The sequence below is a fragment of the Cololabis saira genome, chromosome 18 (genome assembly GCF_033807715.1).
Source record: "Cololabis saira isolate AMF1-May2022 chromosome 18, fColSai1.1, whole genome shotgun sequence".
Taxonomy (NCBI): domain Eukaryota; kingdom Metazoa; phylum Chordata; class Actinopteri; order Beloniformes; family Belonidae; genus Cololabis; species Cololabis saira.
In genome coordinates this window covers 20665058-20679799 of record NC_084604.1, presented here as the reverse complement: position 1 = coordinate 20679799, position 14742 = coordinate 20665058, and the positions used below count along the sequence as shown (strand labels likewise).

General features: G+C 37.8%; 1 protein-coding gene across 2 annotated transcripts in view; it reads left to right on the top strand.

Moving 5' to 3' along the window:
• Positions 1-14260, top strand: part of ppp2r5a (protein phosphatase 2, regulatory subunit B', alpha isoform) — a 57487-nt gene extending 43227 nt beyond the window's left edge. The window contains exons 5-13 of one of the 2 annotated variants that reach the window (XM_061707363.1): positions 2047-2177; positions 3755-3814; positions 5885-5993; positions 6402-6455; positions 6618-6668; positions 6759-6878; positions 8431-8558; positions 9150-9251; positions 12004-14260. In XM_061707363.1, coding sequence (XP_061563347.1) covers positions 2047-2177; positions 3755-3814; positions 5885-5993; positions 6402-6455; positions 6618-6668; positions 6759-6878; positions 8431-8558; positions 9150-9251; positions 12004-12244 — 996 coding nt within the window. In that variant the 3' untranslated portion in view covers positions 12245-14260. Of the gene's footprint in view, positions 1-2046; positions 2178-3754; positions 3815-5884; positions 5995-6401; positions 6456-6617; positions 6669-6758; positions 6879-8430; positions 8559-9149; positions 9252-12003 lie in introns of both variants that reach the window. The other variant, XM_061707364.1, reaches the window with a different exon arrangement.
• The last annotated feature ends 482 nt before the right edge of the window (positions 14261-14742 follow it).

Below are 14742 nucleotides of genomic sequence, written 5' to 3'. Positions count from 1 at the left end.
TTTTGAAGTCATATCTCACATGTGGGGTATTTGTTTGTTGATGTATCTCAGTCTAATTTGTCGGGGCAGGTTTTTTTTGATTGTCATAACCATGTTAATAGATATTTTATTTTATCTTTTGCAGGAGAGCTGTGCCTTTATACTTAATGGAGGGGGCATAAAATGTCGCTCTCTAATAGTTTTCTTAGCTCTGATAAAATTAAAAATGTGTTTCATGTCTACATTATTAGATGCTGAGGGAACTCGCATGTCCAGCTGTGATTGAATATTGACATTACCTCAGGCGCACTCAGCATGTCTGTATTATATCGTGACAGCTTTCATTCCATAATAAGTCGAGCCCAATATCCATATCCCGTTTTTGTCATCATTGATCAACTTTAGTGTTGACTGGAGCAACGATAAAGCCCTTTCAACTTGTTCTTTGCGAACAAAAAAGCATTGTTGATGTTTAGATTTTGATGCATAGATCTGTTATTCTTGCATAAAGTAACAAGAAATAGTATAAAGTAACAAGAAATAGTATAAAGTAAACAAGGAAATAGGATGATGGATGACTTTGTTTGACTTGACAACGTAATGTATTTCATCACAATGGAAAACAAAATCTTATATTTCCTATGAAGCATTGCTACTGCATATTAGTTTTACAGCGTTTGCTTTTTTGGAAGCTTTAGATGTCAAAACAGATATTAAATTGTCACAAAAATGTTGCAGTTCACAATTTTAAATTGTAGTGTACTTATTTCCTTTTTTATATCAGTCAGATTGGTGAAGCAGTTTGAGCAGCAGCAATCATTTACACTCCTGTGGACACGTGACGATGGAGACTTTGGTCCAGTAACACTTCAGTATCACTCATATCTGGATTGTTACCGCAAATTCTTCAAGATTATTTGCAAAGTTGTGGAAACAGTGTGCAAGAATAGAAAAATGCTGCACTTGGGTCATGCTGATCTGTGTGATGCTGTTGTGCAAACCTGCAATTGCAGGACCTGCTTGCAAAACGACCGGGCAGTTGCACCATTTAATGATATGGAGCAGCACAAAGCAACAGAAAATCTTGAGTGCACCAACATGATGAAACCTTTTTCCTGAATATACGAGTTAAAAATAGACTGTCAGCCCTGTCACCGAGGTGGTGATGGCATGCTAGTGGAGGATGAGCACTACACCGTTAAGCTAACTGGAGCCTGAAAGCTCTCCTTTTCATCTCTGTGGCATTGGCCTTGCTCTCCTCAACTGCAGTGTAATGATGACTCATGTGTTGCTGCAAATAGCTGCTTTATTTCAAAGGTGTTTACATTATCTGGTGCCTGAAGCATATGCACCGTGTGTATGCTAGATAAGACGTGTGTTGCAGATAAAACTGTTTAATTATTCATGCATTTACACAAATGACTGCCTTAAAGCGAGCAAAGTCCGTTTTTAAAAGCCTATAGGTCAACCACTGGAATTAATACACAATGTAACAGCTCTCTTCAGCTTTTTGGAGTCGTGTGTCGGTGTGTGGTTGATGGGTTGCATCTTTACTGTTTTGACTCAGTTGCTCAGAGAAGAAGCTGTGAAAATGACCATCATGCCACCTGCTGAGCACCAAACAATATGTAGGCACAGTTGGCAGTATGTTTGTGACCGTGATGGTGGTTTAAGTTGGAACAGGGCTTTCCTCTGGTTGAAGTCACACAGCAGGAGTGCTGTGCAGTGACATAAAGGCCAGACCGCGGCCGGTAGACAAATCCAATCACGAACAAAACACTGATTTATGTTGTTTTTTTTTTTGTTTTTTGTTTTTTTTATTGAATTACTCAAAATCCCATTGTACTGTATTGTAGTTACAGTACAATTGGAGAATCAACTCACAGAACAGGTTTATTTACATTATGAATTCCTAATGTCTCTGTAACGGCCTTTGAATCACCTTGTTGTTGATTTGTGTTATACAAATAAACTTGCCTTGCCTATTCAAAGACTGGATGAATTGAAAATACTTCCATTGCTCACGTCAGAAAACGTTCTCTTTTTTTTTTCTCTCTGTCCATGTAGCTGCTGGAGTTGTTTGACAGTGAGGACCCGAGGGAAAGGGACTTCCTAAAGACAATCCTGCATCGTATTTATGGAAAATTCCTGGGGTTACGAGCCTTCATCAGGAAGCAGATCAACAACATTTTCTTGAGGTGGGTTTAGAACCTAAAAGCAAGCGTGATGTCTTGTTCTACTTGCGGTAAAGATATTTTTCCACATCTGTCTTGGGTCACAGTGAGAGAGGGGTGTACAGACTGGAAACAGAAGTCTTACTTGTGGGTATTGGTCCCGAGTGTCCTGCTGCTTTGATTACAACAGCTCCTAGACGCTCACATCTGTTCACTGTGCTTCCTTTTAGCAAGAAGAGACAGTTGTAGTTTTTGCAGATTAGTTTTGGCTATAAGGGAAAAGGCCTCTGAATCATGAGCTTCTCTGAGAAGTACACATTCTTATACTGGAAAATTACTCAGGGACTAATCTCCATTTAACTAGATGAACCAGCGACTATATTTGGTCCATTTCTCTGGGGACTGAAGCTTCCAGATCAGATGTGTGTTTCCAGGGTTGAACATAGCTGAATGGTCACAGATTTCCACAACTACAACTTATGTGCCCCTGAATTAATGACTGTACAACTATAAAGGTTAATCATTTTGAGATTCCCTCTACTACAAATGCATTTATTTATATATTTTATCCCCTTGTGGCATAAAAAAACCATCCACAGTTAAAAAGTAAACATCAGTTTTGAGGGCCATCTTCCCTGTTAAACAAAACTAAAATCCAACTGTAAAACTTGTTGGATTTATGTTTCGTCGTTTGAAAATTGCTCCTTTAAGTTTTGGGATTTAGATTTTTTTTTTTTTCCCCAATTAGCCTAAGCTCCATGACTCAGCTGTGGTGAAACATATATTTTCATTTGAGAGTTTATTTAACCCAAATATATTTAATAGTCAGGATAAAAATGTCTTTTTTGAGTGTATAAAAAGCTCGTGTTTCACCCGAAGAACTTCCTCAGCAGTTTCAACACACATTTGCCTAAACCAGTCTTCTGTTTAATCCCAGCGTGAAGTATGGGATTTTAGTTTTCACCTAATCCCTTGACCTTTAATCTTTTGCCATGTAAGAAATCAATTTCCCAGCGCACAGATTAACCCCCTCGTTGTCAGAATTCTGTACAGTTGATCAGCGGTGCGGTGCAGATTTACTGCTCCCGTTGCTGCGTGACGATGACCTGTAGATGACTGAGACGGGGGACACTTGATGTCGTCTCCAGCAGACGAGGTGGCGAAACCAGTGTACCCACTTTGACCATCTGCCATTGAGGATAAAAATAGTGCCACAGTTGTCAGGCTCCCTCTGTACATAGCAGCGGTGCACAGATACACGCTTATGTGCTACCAGACAGAGAGGGGGAATTATGAATGGACCATTAAGTCGCATGTGCTTTCTGTCTCCCGCTAAATGGGCTTCGATTTTTAGATAATTTTTTATCTATTAATGAACTCGGAGGTTTCAGTCTGTAACCTATCTAACCTGTTATCTTTTTCTTGTAAGCCTTTTACAGACTTTTGGGTTTTACATGTTGAAGTTAATGTAGACAGATCAATTTCTGCATCAGAGGGACGGCCTGTAAAAATACAACATTAGTCTATGCTTTTAGACTCAACAGTGAATGGTCAGTGTGTTCTACTTGCTCAAATGTAATCATTTTGTCAATATGTTGCAGGTTCATTTATGAAACTGAACACTTCAATGGTGTTGCTGAACTACTGGAGATTCTGGGAAGGTATGCAGTAAAATCCATTTGATCCTTTTCAGTATTTTCTTCAATGTTCTGTGTGAAGCGAGTGTTCAGGTTCGTCTGTCAGGATTAGGTTTGGCAACGATTGAATTAGATCAGAGTTGAAGAGCACTTAGGTATTTTGAATATCCACCGTTCAAAGCTAAAATGATGCAGAACATTCTGTATCATCTCCCACAATTTTGGAAATTCACTTTTTGCCCAAGGAGTTTGAATATTGCTCTTTTCTACGGGCATCGGATAATCCGGTCTAACAAAGACCCCCGCTAGCCTAGTTTAGCAGTCGCTGGAAGTGGCTGGCGACAACCCTCACCTAAGTGACTGCCGGCAGCAGCACTGTTGCCGTGTAACTCACGAAGTCGGGAGTTTGTCAGTGAAGTTTATGTGGAGTCTGGCTCAAAAAGGTATGGCTTCAGATCAGTAAGAAGTAGGGGTGGGTATTGGGAAGGACCTCACGATACGATACGCATCACGATACTTGAGCCACGATACGATACACATTGCGATATCCCGATTATGCGATATCCCGATTATTATATTCTACATAGTTCACCGAAAAATGTAAAAATGCATTACACATCTTAAAATCCAAGTTGTATATATGTACATCAGATGATAGTGACGGATCTTAAAATCCGAGTTGCACGTTCATCAGATTATAGTGACAATTCATGGGACAAACTGAGTCAAAACAATGTTTTATTATAACTATACAAGCTAAAGTTACAACATATTTGTATATGTTAATCATATTATTTACATCATATGAAATTAACATTAAATTCAGTATGAGGTTGCTTTAATTATGTGGCAAATGATAATAAACACAAGAAAGATGGGTACTAAAACCAAGGACAGGCACAGTGATCAGTCAGTATAGATATAAATCCATAAATAAATAAACCTCTGTCCATTATTTTTCATTTTTTAAGGACAGGCAATTGTGTTATATAAAAAATAAATTATAAAATGAAATAAAACGTGAAATAAAACCTGAGCTCAGTGCAGGGCCATCCCAGGGTTGGTAGAGAGTGGCAATGCCCAGGACTGTCACTTAGGTAGGAGCACTGGGTGATATAATGGGAAAAAAATCGGGGATAAAAAATATTAAAAAAAAAAAAAATCGATATTCAAATTTTGAATATCGATATTGAATCGGCTGGAAAAGTATCGCCATATATTGCCATATCGATATTTTTGCCCACCCCTAGTAAGAAGTAGTAATCATCCGTTGACAATCACAGGCTGCTGCCCACCGGCCAGTCACAGTGCTGAAGGAAGTTACAGCAGGGTTTTTGGGGGCTCCTGCGCACGATCACTGCAGCCAGGTAGACGTGCTTTGCCACAACGAGAACATAGTTCCCCTGTTGTATCTGTTGATGAGATTGTTTTTGATTTTTCATAGTTGTTACTGGGCAACGGAAATGCACAGGTCACAACTTGTAAATAAAAACATTCTGGAGCCATTGGGAAGTTTATTTTGTCACATAAGCGAGGTGTTTCAATCTATTTCAGCAACTGTGCTAAGCTCAGATCGAGGGGTCTTCGTTTGACCGGATTATTGGATGCACAGAGACGAGAACGAAGAATAAATAAACTCAAAATGTTTGCATAGCCCTGTATGAATATCTAGAAGGTCCAGCTTTGTTATGAGATGTACATATCATATTGTACTAAAGTTTAAATGTTTGATCTCGTTAAAAAGTTTCATCTTGTACAAAAAAGCATTTTTAGTATGGGAGGAGCATTTCGGCATCGTGAAAAGAACACATCTACTGCCAGTTTAACTGGTGGCATTAATGAGTTTCAAGTCTTAATTAAACCGGTTTGTGCAGAATGTTGTGTCTCTCAGTTGTTGTGTAGATCTTGTGCTTTTTTGCCAAACAAAACAGAAAGGCCCCTCAGGCTTCTGCTCCTCTGACATTTTGTTACAGTAATACATTTTCTCCATAGTTCTTTGCCATTCAGCGTCTCTGTTAGCGTCTGGTCTCTCTTCTCACCTGATGTCTTTGTTCTGTGTAATCTGACAATGCTCTGCCTATTATCTGTTTGAAGTATCATCAACGGGTTTGCGCTGCCTCTGAAGGCGGAGCACAAACAGTTCCTGATGAAGGTGCTCATCCCGCTCCATACAGCTAAAGGGTTGGCCCTTTTCCATGCCCAGGTAGAAGGAACTTCTATTTTTCAGTATTTGGCTTCTTAACTTGTACCATAATGTTTTTAATCTTTATTTGAGGATGTTTTGTTTTTGTAGCATTACACAGAGAACACTTAATAGCTGAATTGTGCAGCTGTTCCAAAGAAGTGTCAGGATGAACTACATTTGAAGTGTAATTTATGGACTGTAGCACCTCCTAGTGGTTTGCAGTCGAGCTTATAGGACTAGATAGTACAATCTATTGTACTATCTAGTTTGCAAGTTTGCAAGTTGAATTGTGTGGTTCATGGTTATCTACTGTGTTTTTGTGCATTTTCAGTTCACTTGGTGGAAATTGTTAATCACAAGTATTTTCTTCTGAAATACTTGTTCTTTTCAGCAGTTTTTGTGTTAAATATTTTCTCCTCTCCTCAGCTGGCTTACTGTGTGGTCCAATTCCTGGAGAAGGATCCCACGCTCACAGAGCCGGTACTCCCCCCCCCCAACCCCCCCTCCTATAATCCTTCCTCCCACTCAAAGCACAGAGCCTTGAGCACTAGATTAGTCTACACTGCAGATCATATTTTATAGTTGATGTTAGAAACCACCCACACAAACAGGCATATGATAGAAAGTCTGTCATCTCTGCAGGTGATTCGTGGCCTTCTGAAGTTCTGGCCTAAAACCTGCAGCCAGAAAGAGGTACTCTACACTTCTATGAATATGCTGCTAAACAGTGAGTGTGTTTGTAGTAGGCCACATTTTAATTTTCTGCACCTCTTGCCCAATCAGGTGATGTTCCTGGGAGAAATAGAGGAGATTCTGGACGTCATTGAACCGACACAATTCAAAAAAATCCAGGAGCCGTTGTTCAAACAGATTTCAAGATGCGTGGCCAACCCACATTTTCAGGTAAACCCAAAACAAACACAAACGCACTACTTTGAAGCTTAAAGCTCCATGACTTATTTTCCCATTTAGTGTGAATGATGCAAATGTTAACAACACACACTCTTTCAATTGAAAGGAACTTTTTTATTTAGAGACATCCATTAAATCCATCAAAGATTTGTTGAGGACTTGAATTAATCTAAGGATGGACGTTTTCAGTTAATTTTGTGGCTGATTTCAAATGGAGAAAGTAACCCGTCTAAACATTGTTTTTCCATTTTATTGTGGGTTTTAGGGATAGACGGAGGTGAAAATGTCCCATACTTAAAGCTACTCCAGGAATAGATTTAGAAATGAAAATAAGTCTTTTTGTTCAAGATCATCAAAGAACAAAGCAGACCATTGGATCCAAACACAATGAGCAGTTATTAGTTATTACACATAATTTAATTCTTCATTTGCTGGATTGGGTTAAATTATTATTATGAAAGTCCATACAGACATGCATGTAAGATGCAACACCAGGAGCATAACCGTAAAGTGTTGATGGATATTCATTTATCCACATAAGCCTCATTAAGCCTGGTCATCCAGGGCTTACAGCCCTGCAGTAAATGGGCTACATTTTGGTGTCTTTATGTTTCATATAAGCGGCATGCTTGTATCAAAAACCATATTTTGTCTGTGACTGAACGAGATGGACAGAATGCACCGTGCTCCTCTTCTTTGGCATTGAGCAGTAACTTGGCTGTGGATACAAAGGCAAGCGGGTGTGAGTGAGGCTGGATCAAATAGAAAACAAGCTACCGCTTGTTGCTGTAGCAACAGATGAGACATAAAAGAGCTGCTGCCTTAACTCCAAGCTCCAGTTGCAAAATGGATAGTTTTTTATGTTTTTCCTAGCTAGTGCAGCTCTGTTATTTATAAAGATGTCTCCTCACATAGACCATATGTGAAAGGAGATATTACCAAATACATTTCCAGTAAATACAATTTTATTTTTAAATAAATTACAAATACAATAAGTAAAAGTACAACAAATAACCCCATCTCTGTATTGAGCTCAGAAACTTTCAAATTGAGGGGGGGGGTAAGAGTTTGAGATAAAAACAGGGCAACAAAGCCTTGTAGTTGAGGTCATATGTTGTTTCTCTGCAGTAGAGGATGATTTGCATGTTGTACATCCTCTTTAGCTGAAATGGTAAACAGGGAATTTTCCTCAACTTTAAAAAATTGATATTAGAACCTGGTTTGTTGAGATCTGCAACATGAGCCCTAAACCGAAATCCTAAAATATAATTCCCAGTTTTTGTACCCTTTTTTTTTTTTTTCTCTCTCTCAACTCAAATTCTGAATTTAGAACATGACCATCTTTATTTTGTTCGTATTCAAAACCTGTTTCAAAGGACTTTATTGAAGCTGGACTGCAGGAACTTATTTATGTACAAAGTTACATCGAGGACGTTGTCTTCTCACATATGTGTCTTATATTGTCAACCAGAACGGCCTCCGTTCACTGTCGGCTTCCCTGGATTCTTTTATCTCTGACTGCACTGTTTCTGCTGTCCTCCAGGTCGCTGAACGAGCTCTGTATTTCTGGAATAACGAGTACATCCTCAGCCTTATCGAAGAGAACATTGATAAGGTCCTTCCCATCATGTTTGGAAGCCTGTACAGAATCTCGAAAGAGCACTGGAACCCGTACGTACCTACACAGCTGACGCCTATTTAGTTCAATGTGCAAAGTTGGGGGAGTCAGACTCTGCCGAATAAACAACCTGCTGCGCTATTATGGAAGATATGACATTTAATACCATCTTTGAGTCCTCGTCTGATAACCTGTTGTGCTAATATTTTCTGCAAATGTCCCAAATGTGTCGGGGCAGAAACCTGCTGATCGACGGCCAAAAGCTGCGATCATGAACTCTTCTCACCATGTTTATATGTACACATTACAGATAAAATAGTGCCACCATGGCAACACATCATTTAGCATAGATTTATAGATAATCTGTAACCTGCCTCTTATCTGTTTCAAGTGGAGATCGAAGAGATTTATAGCTTTCGTTTAAGCAATTTACATTCGGTTTCAAACCAAAACATGGTGTTTGCATCATGTGATGGGGGGGCACAGTGCGGCACATGTCCTTTCTTAAAGCTTGTCTTGTTGTTTGAAATCTGCACTATGCTAACTGTTTCACTTCATACATTACAAAAACTGAAAATGATATAGATTTCAGAGCACATGTGTTGAGGATCACAGTATTTCTAAGGTTGGTGTGTCTGTTTCAGGACAATTGTCGCTCTGGTATACAACGTACTCAAGACACTGATGGAGATGAACTGCACTTTGTTTGATGAATTGACGTCATCCTATAAAGGAGACAGGCAACGGTAAGTTTAAGTGACTCATTTTACCCTCAGTGTCTGAGTGGAAACCATGAATTCTGAGTAAAACACAAAAATATTCTGCTGAAAGCCTCAGATTTGTCAAAACAGAATTAGGGCTTCCATTTTCAGCAGTCAGCTTCCTTCGAAGCATACATACATAGACTACAAATGATTATCTTAAATCTACATTTTCCATTTTTATCCTGAATTAAAGAAAAATGTAGAGAGGCACCAAATGCAATTTTCTCTCCTAATTCCAGTCTCTTACATAGCCTGAGTTCTCCCTAAAAGCTATAATCAACCACATACTTGTGTTCAAATGTTGTTTTAATTAACATTCAGCTGTGAAAACAGAACCGCTGACCTGGACTGTGCAGCACTGGAGCAGGTTACAAGCTTCTCCTCGTCTCAGGAACCATAACTTAAGTTAATGAAAACCGCTCGATCAGGCAGACGCTGAACACGGACGTCAAGCTGACATCATTAATCCACGCTCGGCGTTGCTGTTCACATATTTTATTTACATGAATCACAGCTGGTAATAATTGTGTCAGTTTGACTGTTAAAGCTGCAGGAAATGTAGCCTGCTGAAGTAGGTGATATAGGCAGCAACGAAGCTCCTTTCCTTAACAATTTAGATGAATTTGACCAGCTTTTATAATTACTGCTACTTATATATTTCTGGGCCAGTTGTCTAGTTAGGAACAATTGTAAGAAAATAAGACTTTATGACCTGCACCCTAACCTCGATGGAGGTTTGTTTTTATAGCTTAGTTTATATATATATATATATATATATATATATACTTATACTTCTCTCCAGCTATTTTGAGTGTGGTCCCAGCAACTGCTTCTAGATATGTTTTATATTTTCTAAATACAGCGATATTGGTAAATGATGACAGAATTAATTTCCTGTTAAGTGAGTCTGAGGAACCCTGAGGCCTGTAAATAAGGTCGTACAGTCATAACTGTCACTTCTCTGCAGAAATCGATATTCTACAGAAACGAAGCGGTGGAATCGGCTTTTACTGTATTTTTGTTTCTGTTATAAAAAAAAAAACAGATCTTACCTCAGTCTGGCATTTATGTTTCATGTTAAAATAATGACTTCTGTTTATCTCCTGAATGTGGGCGGCTTCTCCACCTGTTCAGACTTGCACTTGTTCAGTTTGGTTGTATCGTGATCGCCATACAGTTTGACACTATAAGTAAAGGGGCACTTATGACCTGTTTCGAGGCTGAATCAGATTTCTATTTCAAACTTAAGCTTCATACAATTCAAGTACAACTGAAACCAGGTATTGAATATCTTATTTTATGCATCCGATAGTCTCTAACTATTTTTCCTTTTAAAGAAAGGGGAAAAAAACAGAATATGGCCCAGAATGACAGCTTTTATGATTTTTTTTTTTTTTTTTTTTATGACTTATAATTTTGCTTTTCCACAACATTGCGATGGATATGAAGCAAAACAATAGAGACGTGATCAAAGTGAAAGGAGACTTCCAACTTTAATTTCCACAATTAATTCCCTAAAATGTGGCATTAACGGTTGGGCCAAATAAAATATTTTGGACAAAATGCCTCAGTTTTTAGGGGTTTAGAAGTATTTTAGCTGTTGAATGAAACGAAAGTCAGTTTTCCATGTGTGGGGTCTGTTTCCTCGTTATTTGTTAGATATTTTTGTGGCCTTTATTGGTCGGAAAGTAGGTGGACAGGAAATGGGTTGAAGGATGGGAAAGACATGCAGGAAAGAGCAACAGGCCGGGGCTCGAACCTGCATTGCCTGCACGAGGGTGATATCCTCTATAAATGGCACCCACTCAACCCACTGAGCTATCCAGGACCCCTTACTTGTGTATTTTATTACTCCAGAAAAAATATCTGGAGTTGATATCAGCTATTGGTTGGCAGATATTTAACTGGAGCTACTGATATGAAAGTCCATGGAGATCTTAATGTAAATGAAGGAGGTCATCATTATGCTGAAACGCAACATAAATATATGAGAGAGAAAAACCTCAGTGTGGTTAAATCAAGTCGTTTTTGAAGAAAAAACCCTTAATAATATAAAGAGAAGTACAAATACTCTGCAGAAGATAGTAGTATCATCATCAAATACAATCAAGATGCACCCTCATGACCGATAACACAGAGTTTACAACAAACCACTGGTGAAGTTCAAGATCAGGAAGAACAGATGAGTTGTAGTCAAAGACCTGGAAAACAACTTCTGGGTAGGAAACTCAGGATCTGGCCATAAGGACTTTTACACAGTATTATATTTATAAATATGTCACTTTCTGAGTGATTAGAATTGCTGTAACTCCAAAATGGTGAATCTCATATTTTTGAGGAAGCTCTTGCATAAATTCATATAATTAAAGCTCTTATATAATTTCCCTCCAGGGATTAATAAAGCATAAAAATAAATAAATAAAATAAAATATAAATTAAAACTGAAAGTCTACACTTTGATCACATGTTGACGGTTTTCTTTCCAACTAATTGTGGTAATTTGCAGCACGGTGGCTTAGTGGTTAGCACTGTTGCCTCACAGCCAGAAGGTGAATGGTAGAGAGAAGCATTTTGGTTGTTGTATGTATTGTATTAGTTCAGAGAAGATTTGGCTCTTTTTACCTTTGATGAGGACCCAGTGGGTATTCAATATAACAAAGTGCTCAAATGTTGGACAGAGGTTTTTTGTTTTATTTTGACTATATAAAGTTTTTTTTTCCTGCTTTTCTGACAGTGAGAAGAAAAAGGAGCAGGACAGAGATGAGTTATGGAAGAAGCTGGACGAGTTGAAGCTCAGCAACACCACTCTGGTCCAGAACAACAGTCACGGGCCTGCCAGTGTCCAAAACAACAACAACAACAACAGTAATAACAACAATGATAACTGCGCTGACCCACATGCCATCACCGTGGGTGACGATAAAGATCCTGGCATCGCCACGGCAGCCAGCGACAGCACCCCATGTGCCAAATGACAGCAGACCCCAGTTTTATGTTCAGTTACGGTTTTGACGCAGTGATCAGGACGGTAACAACGCAAATTAAACCTCAGCAGTATATTAAATCTACTTAGAGTGACGTAAAATACCAGCGTTCAGCGGTTCTTTGTCGGAGAAAGGAAAATATATATATATATATATATATATATATATATATATATATATATATATATATATATATATATATATATATATATATATATATATATATATATATATAATTTCAACTTAAGACTATTTTTGGATCTTACTTTGTGGCTGCAGTATATTGTTTGTATGTTCAAAGATGTATCGTGTCACATTTAGTTTCTTCGGTGATTTTTTTTTTTTTTTTTCTTGTTCAATGTATGCTATGTGGGAAGAGAGAAAATAATGACTTGAATTAAATTTAATACGTTTCCGATTGTGCTCCACGTTAGAGAAGCTGAATAGCTATTTAAAGATGTCTATTTTTAATGTGCTTTTCTCTGATGCTGCCAATGTTTGGGTTAAAACCGTTACAGAGGAGGTTTGTTGGGGATTTTTGTGCAGGTGGGACCAGCTCCATAAATGTATAGAAACCATATATACAGTATATATTTATACAGAGACCTGTTTATATAAAGTCAAGGACTGATGTGAGGACCAGAAGAAGCCTGGAGGCAATTGCCTCGTTTAAAGTAAAAACAGTAATTGAAAGAAAGGGGGAAAAAAAACAAGATCAAAAGTGATAATCAGTCAAATGAATTGCACACTCAAGAGTGAAGACTCTAGAAGTGACAATGCTTTAAATTATGCATTAGGAATTATGGTCAATATCATTTTTGAGGGTTTTTCTTTGTGTTTCAGGTGTTGGTAGTTACCTACATTTATACAATTATTCACACTAAAGTATCGAGAAAGGGCTTTGAGAAAATGAAGTGTTTTTGACTTACAGTAACTTGACTTAGTTCAGCATATAGAGAAAAACGTTTTCCCTGAGATTGAAAAAAAAAAATCTACTTAGGAGCACCTTAAATAAAAGCTTGCTGTTTGTTTTTTGTATAATTTTCTCTTCTTTTTTTTCTTCTTCTTCTTTCCAAATGCTGTATTGTTTAAGAGTTTATGTGGTAAACTCCTGGAAAGTCAAAACTGTTGAATCTCATTAAAGTCACACATAATTGTTTGTTGACTTATCTTTTAAGAAAGCAAATATTTACCAAAATGATGAACAATTCCTTTAAAATGGCTGATTTGAAAAAAAAAATGTAGACAAATATGTATTTCAGAGTATTTGATGAGACTTATACTTTGAATTATTAATTGAGGGGATGCAGGATGCGGTTGAGTTTATATCCATTATACATATATATATATATATATATATATATATATATATATATATGTATGTTAAGTTTAGGGGCTGCTTGAGGGGAAATGCCACTTGGCATTAGATTTTATGAACAGTATATTCTCTGTGATTAAGGAAAGTGTTATTATTGGTTATAGAAACTGAATGGTTCTCAGAGATTTAAAAAAAAAAGTTTGTCTGAGCACTTATCTGGCGTTTGATAATGCACAAGCTTGTTGTGTACCAAGGAACTCTTTGAAATGTCATTACCAGACAAAGCGTTGTGATGCTGAGAAAATGTTGACAGGAAACGAGTAAAAAGAGGAATTCTTGACCATCAATGCCTGTTCGCTGTTTCTGCTCTGCAGGTGTTGTAATGTTTTTGATGTTGAGTGCTGATAAATGTGGTCATTAACTTAACTCTGACTGTCAGAGATTGTAGGAGTGACTTCTGGGAGCTTTTTTAAAATCGGACCTTCAGGTCTGAACCTCGGCGTCTGCTCTGTTTGCTTTCTTTTTTTTTCAGTTCATCTGTTAGGTCCAGTCTTTTCTGATGCCTTTCTGTCAGTCCAGCATTCCAGCCTCTGAGAACTTTAAGGAAACTATGTGGGGAACCTGTTTTGTAATCACAGATCTTGTATAGGTTTCACCATCAAATAAAGTCTACTTTATCTTTCTATTAACCAGCTGTCTCCCCTCGTTTTTTTCTTCCATTGTGCGGTTATCTAAATTGCAGTACATCGTGAATGCCGCCAGAGGGCGCAATGTGTTTATTTGTTTTTGTTTTCTTGACATTGCGGCCTCAGCAGGGTTCCTGTGTGATCTGTAACAACAGCAAATATACACTTCCCTCTCGTTTTTTAAATGTATTTGTTTATATATTTTCTAACTATACAAAAACGCTTTCAAAGTTATGCCATTAAGCTTTATTTTTCCAAAAGCCTGTTGATTTCATGGACTTTCCTGGACAAATATAACCTAATTTCTTAATTACTTTTTGAGAAAAGTATACAGCAGTGTTGTTGACTGCATGATATGAAAAAAAATATTTGTACTGCCACTTTCTTACTATTTCTAAGATTAAAATGAGAACGCTTTTTTTGTTTTTATTATTGTATCTTATTTGTGGGGCTGGTAGGAAGAGATTCTTATCAACTGGAGCAGA